Here is an 11210-nt window from a genome sequence, read left to right as displayed (position 1 = left end):
GAAACAAAAAAAAAAAAAAAAATTATTTTTTTTTCTCCCTCTCCTTGATCATGAAACTTGAAAACTCGCACAAAAAAAAAAAAAAAAAATTTCGATCAAATAAAAAACAAAAAAAAAAAAAAAAAAAAAAAAGAAAACTTGGTTAAAAAAAAGAAAAAAATTTTGGGTAAACTTGATGTGTCGACTTGTTGTTCTATATATGCGTGCGGTACAAAAAAAAAAAAAAAAAAAAAAACGTTTAATAATAATATGGGTATGTGTATAATGTATATAATTTTTTTTTTAAACTTAGCAATAATAATAATAATGGTGATGATAATGATAATGAAAAAATTTGGAAAAAGAAAACTTACTAATCAGGAAACTTATTTAAAACTCTTTTCATACTACTAGCAATACTTTCAGCATCTGAATAAAAATATTTATATTCGCTGCTACCACCTTCGTTGATAATGTCAAATAAAAGGACACCCTGAGGATTGAGAAACATTATTCTAGGAACGTAGTCACCGTCGGGCATGTATTTTCCATCTTTCGGATGATTATCGTCTGCAAGGCTTATCATAACGAAACCTTCGCTCAGATGTGTTATATCTTTGGATGATTCAAATTTAGGTTTAAGTCCTCTGCATGCTCCGCACCAGGATTTGTGTACTACTATCATTCCGGGTTTTTGTCTCGTTATTATTTTTTGCAAACCCGTTTCCAACGTTGTTTCCCATTTTAAACTCGTACCGAAATTTTTTTTATTTATCAAACAATGTTTAAACGCGGGAGAATAACAAAAATTTCGAATTATCGGATTCCAATTAATTATACTGAATGCCATCAATCGTTTTATTTATATTTTTTTTTTCCATATATTTTTTTTTTTTGTCATATTTTTTTTTTTTTTTTTTTTGTTCACGATTGTGATTTTCGAAACTGAAAAAAAAAAAAAAAAAAAAAAAAAAAAAACGGGATAAAAAATAATGAAAAAAAAAAAAAAAAACTTTCAATTATAATAATCACACGCACGCGACACGTTTTTTTTCTTTTTTTTTTTTTTTTCTTTTTTTCTTCTTATTTTCTTCTGTGAAAATTCAAAACAATTTACATCCGACGATATTTTTTTTCCTTTTTTTTTCTTTCTTTTTTTTTTTTTGTCTTTTAAAATTTTTTTTTTTTTTGTATTTGGAATTAAACGAATTTAAAGAAAGTGTTCTCGTTTTCGTTTTAAATAATTTTAATTTAGTATATTTTTCCAATCTGACAAGATTTCCATAAAGAATAAATAGATGAATGCAAAGAGAGATAGATAGATAGATATAATGTGTGTGTGTGTGGGTGTGCGGTTAATAGAAGCTTTATTATATGTTAACATTTATCTTTTAGGGGATGTAAGAAATAACTAAACGACAATAATTTAACAACCGAAATTTTGTAAAATTGTGCACCAATAACTTAAAAGCTTTTACATTTTTTTTTTTTTTATCATTTTCAACAACAAAAACATTGTCTTTAATATATTTCTTATTATTATTATTATTATTATTATTATTACTATTGAATTATTAATATTTTAATGTTTTAAATTTTTATTTTAATAAATTAATTCATGTTTTTTATTGTAAAGAAATTTGCCTGTAAGTGTACTTTAGTATCATTACAATTATTTTAAGTTAATTATGTGTTTGTCTTATAAATTTATTGTTAAGATTAGTTATGAAATAGTTTTAAAATAATAATAATTAGTAAATAATAACGGAAATAATATTATTTGTTGCAGAAAAGCGGGAAAAGTGTTTTTTTTTTTTTAAAAAGAACAATCGAACCTGTGCAGTTTTTGAAAGTTCTAGTGATTTTATTATGTGGTGATACATTTTGGATAGTGTTAACATAATCTACAACTGGAGATTTTAAATTCGGTGAGTTTCTTATATATATATATATAAATAATAATAATAATAATATCTATTTCATTGATGGGTTTAAACAAATGAAAAAGAATAATCGAGAAAGAAAAAAAAAAAATTTATTCGTAAAAATTACTCCAAAAAAAAAATTAAAATTAGATTAATACCAAAAAAAAAAAAAAAAATGTTTTTCTTATCGACATGACTCGAATCTCTCTCTCTCTCTCTCTCTCTCTCTCTAGAAAAAAATCACTAAGAAAAAAATCCGATGACTTTTCTCATATTTGGTATCAATTCCGCATCGGTCGTGTAAAAATATTTATAACGTGGATCTCCTTTCGTATTGAATATTTCGTATAATATATTCCCGTTGGGATTCGTGAAAAAAATTCTGGGTATGTAACCGCCGTCGGGAGAATAAGCTTGACTATCGGGTTCATCTTCGTCTTTTAAAACGACAATAACAATAAAATTACTCAAATGATCAATTTCCCGGGAATTGGTCATTTTGTTTTTAAGTTCCGTGCAAACGGGACACCAGGATTTGTATATCATTATCATTCCGGGTTGTTTCGACGCCTTCATTCTATTTATACCTTGATTTAATTTGACGTCCGCTTTCATGACCTCGTCCGATTATTATCATTCACTTTTCAAATCATCACATTTCAAGGTTCAAGGTTTCGACGCTTTCAATAAATAAATATGAAAAAAAAAATATGTTTACCGTAAACATTAATAAAAAAAAAAAACGCTGCCTCCTTGATAAATAATAATGTTTTGTTGATGATGCGCGTATATAAGTATAAAATTAACCTTTCGCACCTGCTCCCATATAAAAAGTCGATTAAATAATTATTATTATTATTATTATTATTTTTGTCATCATTCACCCGTTTTTCATATCGGAATTTCACGTAAAATTTTGTTTGTGCAGCATTAGTTTTGTTTATCGGGATCTGGGGTAGGGGGTAGGAGGAAAAGGGAGATAGGATAGGGGCTCCAATCGAGATTCATCATCCCCCCCCGTCCGAGGGATTTTCACGTTTTATCGACTTGAGGACATGTTTTCAATACTTTTTCCATACTGTTAATTAAATTTTTCTCCGTCGAATAATAATATTTATATTTATTACCTCCGTTCGCGTTCATTATTTCTTTCATTATTTCACCGGAAGTGTTGAGAAAAATAATTCTCGGATAATATTTTCCGTCTAAATTATATTTGGGTTCGATGGGTACGAAATCATCCATCAAACTGATAACTATAAAAAAATTACTTAAACGTTCGATTTCTTTCGATGCTAATAATTTGGGTTTCAATGATATACACGCGCTGCACGTTGATTTATGTATTATAACCATTCCAGGTTTTTTAGTTTCTTTTATTTTATTTATACCCGATGATAAATTCGTTTCGCATTTCATTCTTTCATTGTTAGTATATATATATATATTTGTGAAAGTAAATTAAAAAAAATTTTTTTTTTTGAATGTTTTTGTTTACATACATACACACACACACACGCACGCACACACGCGAAAAGAAAAATTTATGTTGTCTGTGGTTAAAATTATGATAGTCGCGCACTACGACGAATCGTTTTTTATTATTCTAAGTAGATAGAGAGACCATAGAGTTTATAAAATAATAAAACATGGCGGATTTCGTAGGCTCTGTTAAAAATTTTCACTTTTGTTGTAAAAGTAATATCACATAACGCGCGTTTTTTTTTTTTTTTTTTATTTAAAACTATAATCGAACATAAAAAGCTTTTGTTCTTGAATTTTTTTTCACGATGTGTTTTCCATGTACCTCCTGGAGGCTGACACGTGTACTCACTTGCTGTAACATTCTTAAATTCTTCTCATTTTTTTTTTTGGGGGGGAGATTCTTTTCGGAAAAGCTTTTGTGAGCACATGCATCAAGTATAAAAAAAAAAAAATGATGACGTAAATGAAAATAAAATTAAAACTCGAAACCTTTTAATAACCTTTTTTTTTTTTTTTTTTTTTTAAAGTCATTAAAACGATTATAATAAATCTTATCCGATGGAGAAAAAAAAAAAAAAAAAAATGGCGAGGAAAAAAAAAAAAAAAAGTTTTCCGGGGAATGAATGAATAAGTTATTTTATAAAAAGGAGGTAAACGTAGTTAACTTGATTGACTTATATTAATATTCTGAAAAGGAATTGTTTGGGGTGATTTGCCACGTTTAGGGGGTAAATAAGGGTAAAAAAAAAAAGATTTTTTTCGTTCGTACGTCACGTATCGAATAATTTTTTTTTTTTTTTTAACGGTATTCCTGTTTGTTGGTTTGTTTCCACGACATTTTTTTTTTTTATGCATTGCTTAACAATTTTTTAAAAAAAATTATTTCGATTTATTATTATTATTATTATTATTATTATTAATTTTTTTAAAATTCGAGTCTTTTGTAAGATTATGACGTCATACACAACAAAACACAACAACTTTGTGGTACATTTGTTAAATGTTATGTTTTAATAATGAAAGTTGAAAGGGGAGGGAGAGGAGGAAGGTCCGGAGGGCTTGGGGGACGGACGGGGGGAGGGGGAAGGAGAAAAGGAGAAGAAGAAGAAGAAGAAGAAGGAAAAAAAGAAACATTACGACAAGTTTGTTTTTAAGAAAATGTTATTCAAACTTTACAGTTTTATAGTTGTCATTAAAATAAACATTTTTGGGGTTTTGATAACTTTTTAAAGTGAAACTAAGACTCTCCTAAGTTAACCCTTTTTATTTGAACGAATCATCATCATCATCATCATCATTATTTCTTATCAATAATTTCTTTTTTTTTTGTCGAAAAACTTTTTGTATCGAATACGTTTACGTGAAAATAAAAATAAAACATTTTAAACAAGTTAAAACTATGGGGAGGAGAGGGGAGGGAAGAGGGAAACAAAGAGGTTTGTTTGTTCGACAAACGAAAAAAAAAAAAAAAACATTTGATAACTTGATGAACGTGTTTGTTTGTTTTTCGAACAACCCTGATAAGAAAATTTCACCTGGATTTTTTTTTAATTAACATAATTTTTAATTAATGTTATCAATGTAAAAAAAAGGGGGATGAAAAATTTTTTCCTCTGGTTTTTCTCTTATCAGTCGTGTAAAAAAAAAAAAAAAAAAAAAAAGAAAATTCGTGGCAGGTGTTTTTAAATGAGAAAAGATTTATATATATATTTCACCTCTTGGAATAATTTTTTTTTTTATGAAAAAAAAAAAAAATTAATAGAAAATCGAATATTGATAATAATAATAATAATAATAATAATACTAACCGGAAATTAATTTATTTAAACGATGTGATAACGAAAAGAAAAAAACCAATCAGTTTTTTGTTTTGTTTTGTTTTGGGGGGGGGGGATCCGTGAAAGAAAAACCGACAAAAAAAATTTTATTAATCTTTTTTTTTTTGGGGGGGAAATTGAAATTTTATTCATTTAAATCAGGTACGCTTTTCCGGAAAATTTTATTATTATTATTATTCAAAATTCTAATAAATTTTTTTTTTTTTTTACGAATCACGAGTAATTAAATTTTCTTTATATTAAAGTAAAAAAAAAATTGAATAAACAAAAATGGACGGAAAAAAAATTGTTTCGTCGTTCGTTTGTTTGTTTGTTCGTTCGTTTGTTTGTTTGTTTAGGCTTAATTTTTTTTTAATACTAAAATGATTAGTTATAACTATAAACTCACGTCAAATCGTGAAATCCACACATGCTAAAATTTTTTTTTTTATGAGAATCCGTTTTTTCCTTATGATAAATAATAATGATCATCGTCATCATTATTATTATTATTATAATCGGAAAATCGAGTTAATTTTACAACGTAATAAAACTAAACTTATAAACTTTTAAAAATGATAATAATAATAATAATGTTGCGAAGAATAATAACGTTTTACAGATTTTTTTATTTGTAATTTGATGATCAACATTTTTTTTAATAATTTTTGTAGAGTAATAAAACGGTAGAGAGAGAGAGAGAAATAGAGAAAGAGAGAGAAAGAGGGAGATAGAGAGAGTATATATATTTTTTTTAAGGTTGTAGTTAAGTGCGTTTTTTTTTTTTTTCTTTCTTCTTATCTTAATATTTATTTCATTTAAATCCATTAATTATATTATTATTATTATTATATTTTCTTAATGTTTTCTAGATTGTGTTAGGTAATAAAATATACATATGTGCGTGTATGTGCGTGTGTGCGTGCGTATAAGACGGAGGATGAAAGGGTAAAAAAATAAAAAAATTTTCATATCGCATTACTAATGTAACGAAAAAAAAAAAGAAAGAAAATTTTTAGATGGTCACGTGGTCGTGTGTGCGTTTGTTTGTTTGTTGGTTGTAATGAGTATTTATATATTTTTGTAGAGTAATAAAAATTTATTACCACCTTTATAATTATAAAAAATTATTTTTCGTTACTTCTATATATATATATATATATATATATATATATATATATATGTATATGTATATATGTATATAAAAAAGGAAAGAGAGAGAGAGACAGAGAGAGAAGAAAAAAGTTTCAGATAGATTTTAAAAAAAAAAAAATTCAAGTTTACGAGTTGATGATGATAATAATTTTTTTTTTTATTTTATTATCGCGCGTACGTTTTTTTAATTTGGGGGGAAAAAACGCTGCGAAAACTCGAACGCATATTAACCCATTTAAAAATTTTTTTCGTTTTTAAATATTGAGATGAGAGATGTATGACGGTTAAATTTTAGAGAAAAGGTTAAGTAAACGTAATTTTAGGCGACCTTTTTCTCTCTCTCTCTATTCGTGATATATGAAAAATTTCTCGAAATTTCGACTTTTTATGTATATGTACACATTTTTTTTTAATTTATTTGATGGATTTGATGAAGGCGTATATACTATTAACGTCAGATTTTTTTTTTTTTTGTTTTCACATAAATTTTTTTACAAGCTCGTAAAAAAAAAAAAAAAAAAAAAAGTTTGTTTAAGTTTTAGTTAGTCCTTCACCAAAAAAAGAACGATTAATTTTTCGTATATACCTTCTGTTAAAGATTCGGTTTTTATTTACAAGATTTAAAAGAAGGGTTATTATACATAAGTATACTAAATTACTATTTTTTTTTTGGCGGGAAATCATAAACTTTTTACTTTAAAAAAAATGGATGCGTTAAATCACGCCAGGTGTTTCGTATAGTTTTTTTTTTTTCGGTACATTAAAATCAATAAATAACAAAAGAGTCGCTAATAATTCACACACGCACACGCACACGCACACACACACATACGCGCACGCACACACACACACACACAAAAACCCATGAAATGTGTAATGACAGAAATGTTTTGATATTGATAAGAAACGAATGATTGTTGATAAAAAAAAAAAAAAATTAAGGAAAATTGACGGTGGAATATTTTGAATACTTATATATTATTATTATTACTACTATTATTATTATTATTATTATTATTATTATTATTATTATTATTATGGGTTAAACAGGTGTTTTTACATCGCAGGTTTTTGTTTTCTGGTTTTTAAATGGAAATTCTATCGTTTTTTTTTTTTCACAAATGATCGTCATTAATTACGATATTTATATTTTCGTATAATTTAAAATTTATTTATTTTTTTAATTATCGACCGTGAATGAATTAATAATACGTCGTAGTTTGTTAACAAATTTTATTTTTCGTAAAAAAAAGGAAAAAAGGAAAAAAGGAATATATATTTAGCATAATTTTGTGGGAGTGCAACATGCGAACGGGCAGGGCGAGACACATGTACCAGTTGAACTATACCCGTGTAGATTTTTGTATTAAACTGACGACGGGCGCCGCCTCTTCCTTAATTTAACTCTCACGCAACGCATATAATTTTTTTCTTATTTCTTTTTTTCACGCCACCACCACCACCATCACCACCATCACGACCACCACCATTTCCACCACTCACCCCATACACATATTAACATTTTCCGACTTAAAGTTGAATATCGAGAAAAAAAAAGTAAATAATTTTATCGTTGTTGTTGTTGTTAATGATGACGTCATAATTTTTTTCCCCGATTGATAGTCGATGAGGTTTCCATTGATTTTTCCATTTGAAAAAAAAAAAAAAAATTCGAAAAGGAAAGAGAGAAAGAAAAACGAATTTATAAAATGGCGTGTTATAAATATTATTTGTTAATTAAGGTTTTAAAAAAAAAGTAACATGTTAATTAAGAATAGTAGTGAAGGCGGGGGGGGGGGGGAGGGGGGAGCCACTAAAATTAGAGAGTTTGATAATTATATTTTTGATTTTTTTTTACAATAAAAAAAAAAAAAATGGTATTCGTGTGCATGTCAGACACAACTTGTTAGCGTGTTCAATGTTGCCAACTAAAAAAAAAAAAAAATATGAAAAATAAATTAATGCAAACATAAGTTTTATTTATATAAATAAAAATTTTAATTGCTAATTAACAATATTATTAAAATCCAACAAAAAAAAAAAAAGGAAAAAGGAAGAAGGAGTTTTTTTTTTTTCGTGGAAGAAGAAAAAGAAATTTTTTCCTCATCGTTTTTGATGATTGAGATAAAAATATTTAAAATATGATAAAAATTGTAAAAAAAAAATTGACTTTTTCCACACACTCATACACACACACACACACACACACACAAAAGGAAAATAAATAAATAAAAAAGGAAAAATCTTTCTCTCTCTCTCTCTCTAACATTAAAAAATTATTGCTCGCGAAATGAAAATATTTTTTTATATGTTAAAACGTTAAAAAAAAAAACGGGAACAATAAAAAAAAAAAAAAATTCGATAGAGTTAGAGTTATGAAAGAGAAATTGAAAAAATAAAAAAAAAAAAAAAAAAAACAATATACAATTTTTTATTTATTTATATGTTTACGAGGTGGGAGGATGGGGGGCGGGGGGTAGAAAATGCGCGGGAAAATGTGGAAGTGAGAGAATAAAGGTGACATATACAAAAAGTAATGTTTTATTCCTCGAGAATAATCAAAAAAAAAAAAAAATTTTTATATTTTTTTTTCTCTCTCTCTCTCTCTCTCTCTAACAATAAACGGTTGTTGGAAAAGTTCATTGAAAATGTTAACAAATAATAATAATAATAATAGTTTTCGTTTACTGCGGTATATTAAAACTCATTTGATTTGATTTTTAGGCGCGATGATGAAAATCTAAGAAAACAATCGACTCCCATAAACTCCCATAAATTTTTTTTACCTAGAGAAAGAGAGAGTGGAAGAGAGAAAGAATAAATAAAAAAGTTGTTATCATTCGAATCATCATCATCATCATCATCATTATTATTATTATTATTAATGTTACTTTTTAATTTTAAGTAAAAAAAAAAAAAAAAAACGATACCGGAAAAAGAAAAAAAATAAAAAATGTAATTCAGTTTTTAAAAAACACGCCATTACGATGAGAGATAAATTAATTGTGGAGAGAACGAAAGAGAGGGAGGGGGAGGAGGAGGGGAGAGAAAGAGAGAGAAAGAAAATAAAATTAATATAAAAATCACGATAAACTCTTTGGAATTTTTAATTTTAAGCCATGATGGAGAAAAGGTTAGTCAAATTCACGATGACGGAACATTCCTTTTCATTTAAGGCAGAAAAAAATATAATAATAATAATAATGAAATTTTTTTTTTGTCCTCGGAAAACGAAGAAAAAAAAAATAAAAAATAAAAAATGGCGGGAAAAGTTTTTTCTTTTTTTTTTTTTTTTTTTGAATTGTTCGTGTGTTTCACGAATAATAAATGTGACATTAAGTTGAAAATGTATTTATATATATATATATAAATATTATTATTATTATTATCATTATTATTATTATTATTAAAATTTGTCCGTTGCATGTTTTCAACGAATAAATGACTGTAATTGTATTTTTAATAAGTTTATTTATGACGTCACCAAAAATTATTATTTTATTATTACGAATAAAAAACAAAAAAAAGGAAAATTTTTTTACCCTTCGGTTTTTCGAGTCTGATTTGTTTTTTATTATTATTATTATTATTATTTTTCTCTCTTCTCTTCTTCTTCTTCTTAACCTTTTAACCTTTTGAAAGTGTGAAAAGGTTTGAGTCGTGAAGGAAAAACATTTGGGGTCAAATTTTATATCGTTTTGATTTTTTTTTTTTGAATGTGCACGAAGGGGTTTAAGGGTTGTTTTATTCCTGTGAAGTAGCACAAAAACGATGGTTGTTTTTTTTATTTTTTATTTTGTATCAAATCATCCCTTTCTTTTTTTCTTTTTAATATAAAACTATTAAAAAGAAAGTGAGGAGAAAAGAAACAAAAATAAAGAAAAGTGCGATGAGAAAATTTAATAAAGATGAGAAATAAAAAACCAAAAGAATTAAAATGAGGGAATCTTTTTTCTTTTTTTTTTTCATCCCCCTTGTTCATTCTTCACTAATTAATATACTCTAAATAATCTTTTCAAGTAATAATTGGATCACACTGCGATGATGCTTCATTTTTGACCCCACAGCTCCTTTTAATCTCTTTATTTCAGACTTCAACCCCTAAGTTTTTTTTTTTTTACCCTTAAAAGCGCAAATAGTAGTCCTTATTTTTTTTCATTTTTCATCATCTTTTTATAAACGAAAAAAAACCGATTTACGGAAAATAATAATAAAAAAAAAAAAAAACAGAAAATGTGTTGTAAAAAAGAGAGAGAGAGAGAGTGTTAAAGAAAGAAAGGAAGGAAGGAAGGAAGGAAAGCAAAAAAAAGAAAAAATGAAACGCATGAAAACTGTCGGATAAGTCATTTTGAAATCCCAAATGGAATGAGAGACGACTAAGACGACGACGAGGACGAAGATGTTGGTCTTAGTATGTTAACATCCATAAACCCCCTCCACACATCCCACCATCTTATTTCATCCCCTTCTTCCAGAAGTCAGTTATTCTGGTGAAAGCTGACTTGAGTATTATTGATGGTTGGCTATCTACTGTATAAATCATTTCCCTTTCAACCTATGAATACAAGACTTAGCGCTTTCGTATTCGAAAATGGTTTCGTCGCTTTTGTACTCGGCCTACAAAAAATTTTCTTTCTTTTTTCCTTTTTTTTTCTCTCTCTCTCTCTCTCGTTTTAACACATTTTTCTCATTTTTCTTTCTCTTTTTTTTTTACCCCAAAAAAAAGCGAAAAATTTTTTTATTGATTCTCAAACTCGAGAGAAAAAAAAAAATACATGCGAATGTGTGTGTGTGTGTGTGGACAAATTTTTAACTTTTCAATAATAATGATGATGAAATAATAATTCAA

General features: G+C 26.7%; 3 protein-coding genes across 3 annotated transcripts; all 3 read right to left on the bottom strand.

Moving 5' to 3' along the window:
* Positions 1 to 352: 352 nt before the first annotated feature.
* Positions 353 to 829, bottom strand: Phum_PHUM562500 (thioredoxin domain-containing protein 12 precursor, putative; the record flags this gene model as incomplete). The annotated part of the gene is made up of 2 exons (XM_002431917.1): positions 353 to 408; positions 442 to 829. The coding sequence occupies 2 exons, from the start codon at positions 827 to 829 to the stop codon at positions 353 to 355; spliced, it is 444 nt and encodes a 147-aa protein (XP_002431962.1).
* Positions 830 to 2147: 1318 nt separating this feature from the next.
* On the bottom strand, positions 2148 to 2519 carry Phum_PHUM562490 (thioredoxin domain-containing protein 12 precursor, putative; the record flags this gene model as incomplete). Its single annotated transcript, XM_002431916.1, has 2 exons — positions 2148 to 2341; positions 2372 to 2519. The coding sequence occupies 2 exons, from the start codon at positions 2517 to 2519 to the stop codon at positions 2148 to 2150; spliced, it is 342 nt and encodes a 113-aa protein (XP_002431961.1).
* Positions 2520 to 2936: 417 nt separating this feature from the next.
* On the bottom strand, positions 2937 to 3323 carry Phum_PHUM562480 (thioredoxin domain-containing protein 12 precursor, putative; the record flags this gene model as incomplete). Its single annotated transcript, XM_002431915.1, has 2 exons — positions 2937 to 2971; positions 3068 to 3323. The coding sequence occupies 2 exons, from the start codon at positions 3321 to 3323 to the stop codon at positions 2937 to 2939; spliced, it is 291 nt and encodes a 96-aa protein (XP_002431960.1).
* Positions 3324 to 11210: the final 7887 nt, after the last annotated feature.

The sequence above is a fragment of the Pediculus humanus genome, genomic scaffold (genome assembly GCF_000006295.1).
Source record: "Pediculus humanus corporis 1103172108298 genomic scaffold, whole genome shotgun sequence".
NCBI classification, from domain to species: Eukaryota; Metazoa; Arthropoda; class Insecta; order Psocodea; family Pediculidae; genus Pediculus; species Pediculus humanus.
Note: the sequence above shows the minus strand (reverse complement) of the source record. Positions and strands in the feature narration are given on the sequence as shown.